Source organism: Geospiza fortis, unplaced genomic scaffold, assembly GCF_000277835.1.
Source record: "Geospiza fortis unplaced genomic scaffold, GeoFor_1.0 scaffold23, whole genome shotgun sequence".
Lineage (NCBI taxonomy): Eukaryota > Metazoa > Chordata > Aves > Passeriformes > Thraupidae > Geospiza > Geospiza fortis.
The window spans coordinates 14,429,981-14,432,230 of record NW_005054303.1 but is presented as its reverse complement, the minus strand read 5'-3'; the positions used below and the strand labels follow the sequence as shown (position 1 = coordinate 14,432,230).

General features: G+C 54.8%; 1 protein-coding gene across 1 annotated transcript in view; it reads right to left on the bottom strand.

Moving 5' to 3' along the window:
* NID2 (nidogen 2) overlaps positions 1-2,250 on the bottom strand; it is a gene marked incomplete at its 5' end in the record, with an annotated part of 21,864 nt that overhangs the window by 11,829 nt on the left and 7,785 nt on the right. The window contains 4 exons of the mRNA XM_031066211.1: positions 4-152; positions 235-363; positions 1,025-1,168; positions 2,155-2,244. Of these exons, the coding sequence (XP_030922071.1) occupies positions 4-152; positions 235-363; positions 1,025-1,168; positions 2,155-2,244 (512 nt within the window). The remainder of the gene's footprint in view (positions 1-3; positions 153-234; positions 364-1,024; positions 1,169-2,154; positions 2,245-2,250) is intronic.

Below are 2,250 nucleotides of genomic sequence, written 5' to 3'. Positions count from 1 at the left end.
CGCCGCCCGGGGGCAGTGGATGCCGTCGCCGGTGTAGCCGGGGAGGCACTCGCAGGTGGCGCGGCCGTCGCCGCGGGACAGGCACCGCGCCCGGTGCCCCGGAGCGCAGCGGTGCCGCCCGGCCTCGCAGGGGTCACTCGGTGGTGCCAGCGCTGTGGGGACAGGGGAGGGGTGCTCAGGGCACGTCCATAGGGCACGGGAGCGGGGGACACCCCGGGTGGGCTCAGCACTTACGCACACACGCCTGCCCGTCCCCCGCTGGCTGGTACCCGCCGCGGCACTCGCAGCGGTAACTGCCCGGCACGTTCAGGCACACGGAGAAGGGCCCGCACTGGCTCAGGCCCTCGCTGCACTCGTCCACATCTGGGGGAAGGAGGAGACACCAGGCACCCCGATGGTGGTGGGACACCCCCATCTTCATGGTCTGGCTGCTCGTGGTGTGACAGGGAATATCCTGCCCCACACTGCCCATCCCATGTCTGTCACCGAACTTAATCAACTACGGAATTAACTTTCTAATCAGCTCAAAATAGAAGGGAAAAAAAACAAGATTTCTTTTGGTGTATAGTTGTGACAAAGAAGCATTTGTTCAAGGCACACCAATATTCTCAACTATTTGTGGTTTAAAACTTGGTTTCCTTCTCCTGAAATTAAGTGATCATATTGGTCACTTAACCCAGGATTTTAGGAGAGGGAAACCTGTTTCTTATTGAAAGGCAGGATCCTTGAATTCTTCGCCAGCATCACTGTGCAGTGCAACTCACTGGCACTGGGCAGCCTCTTGTGGAAAGGGACTCTAAAATTGGAGATTTGCAACGTGGAATTTTGGAGTGATAGGAAAGCAACAACAAATCTGTCTGGATTTATGAAACACAGGAATTATTTTTCAACTGGTTTTGCTTTTTTCCTGTATCTCCTTTTTTCCCCTCCTCTTTTCATCTGCTCCTGGAGCGCTTCCCCAGGGACCTGTGGCTCTGTGGGCACCAGAGCTCCCCCCAACCAGCTCCCCCCCAGCCCTGCTGACCTCGGCAGCCCCGTCCATCTCCGCGGTACCCGGCCGTGCACTCGCACGTGTACTCGGTGCCCACGCCGGGCTGGCAGCGCGCCGGGGCCTGGCACGTGTGGCTCCCATCGTGGCACGGGCTCACCCCGGGATTCTCAGCATCATCTGTGGGCACATGTTGGGGAAGATGAAGCAGGAAAGCCTTATAAATATGATTGTCTGGCAAAAGATTTTGAGAATATAGAAACTATAAGCAAGATTGAAATGAAAGCAAGCTTTGAGATCCCTCAGTTACTGAACAACTGGAAAACAATGGTGTGGCTGGCTGATGGTAATCCCCGAAACTATAAGTGAGATTGAAATGAAAGCAAGCTTTGAGATACCTCAGTTACTGAACAACTGGAAAACAATGGTGTGGCCAGCTGAAGGTAATTCCCTTTTGATGAAAAAACACCCTCTGCTTTCAGACAGGTCCAAGGGTCCGAGCAGACCCTGCCAGCTTGGCAGAAGGGGTCCAAAGAGGAGATTTTAGGGTTTAAAATGTAACACAGTATGGTCATGTAATGATTCTTTTAGGCTGTATGTAAATGCTATAGGATTTGTATCTTGGACTAGACTGGTTAGTGAGAATTAGAATATTCAACACAGAAGAAGATTTATTGTATTGTAACGGGAACCTCGCTCTCATCCTCTTTACCACGCTCTTACCTTCTTTCTCTTTACCACTCTCTTTACTGCTCTGAGCTGTGGCTGGCAGCTCCCAGCAGGGCCCCTGCACCCAGGCCCTTTGCAATAAACCCCAAGTTACACAACCTGGCTTCAGAGATCTCTCATCTCCGTCTGTCCTGACCATCCTACCCCCCGACACTCTTACAGGCACACGGGGATGTTGGGGGGAATAAAAGATCTGGGACACACAGGGAGTGACCATCCCCACTTACACCCAATGTGCTGCAGCACTGTTGTCCCATGCAGGGAACCACGGCCACGCCACCCAGCGCCAGCAGCACTGCACTCAAACTGCTTGGAAAACCCCTCCTTTTTGGCTGATTTTGGGCAAAGCCAGCACACTAAAGCATTGGGAGATGGCAGCACCCCCACTGGGGGCTGTCACCCTGGATTGGCACACGGGGGTGGGTGCTGTAGCTCACCTGGTGCCGGGGCGATGCGGGCGGCCAGGGCGTAGCGCAGGACGTGCTCGTGGCCATCGAAGAGGGCGAAGGCGCGCGCCACCGAGAGCCGCTGCC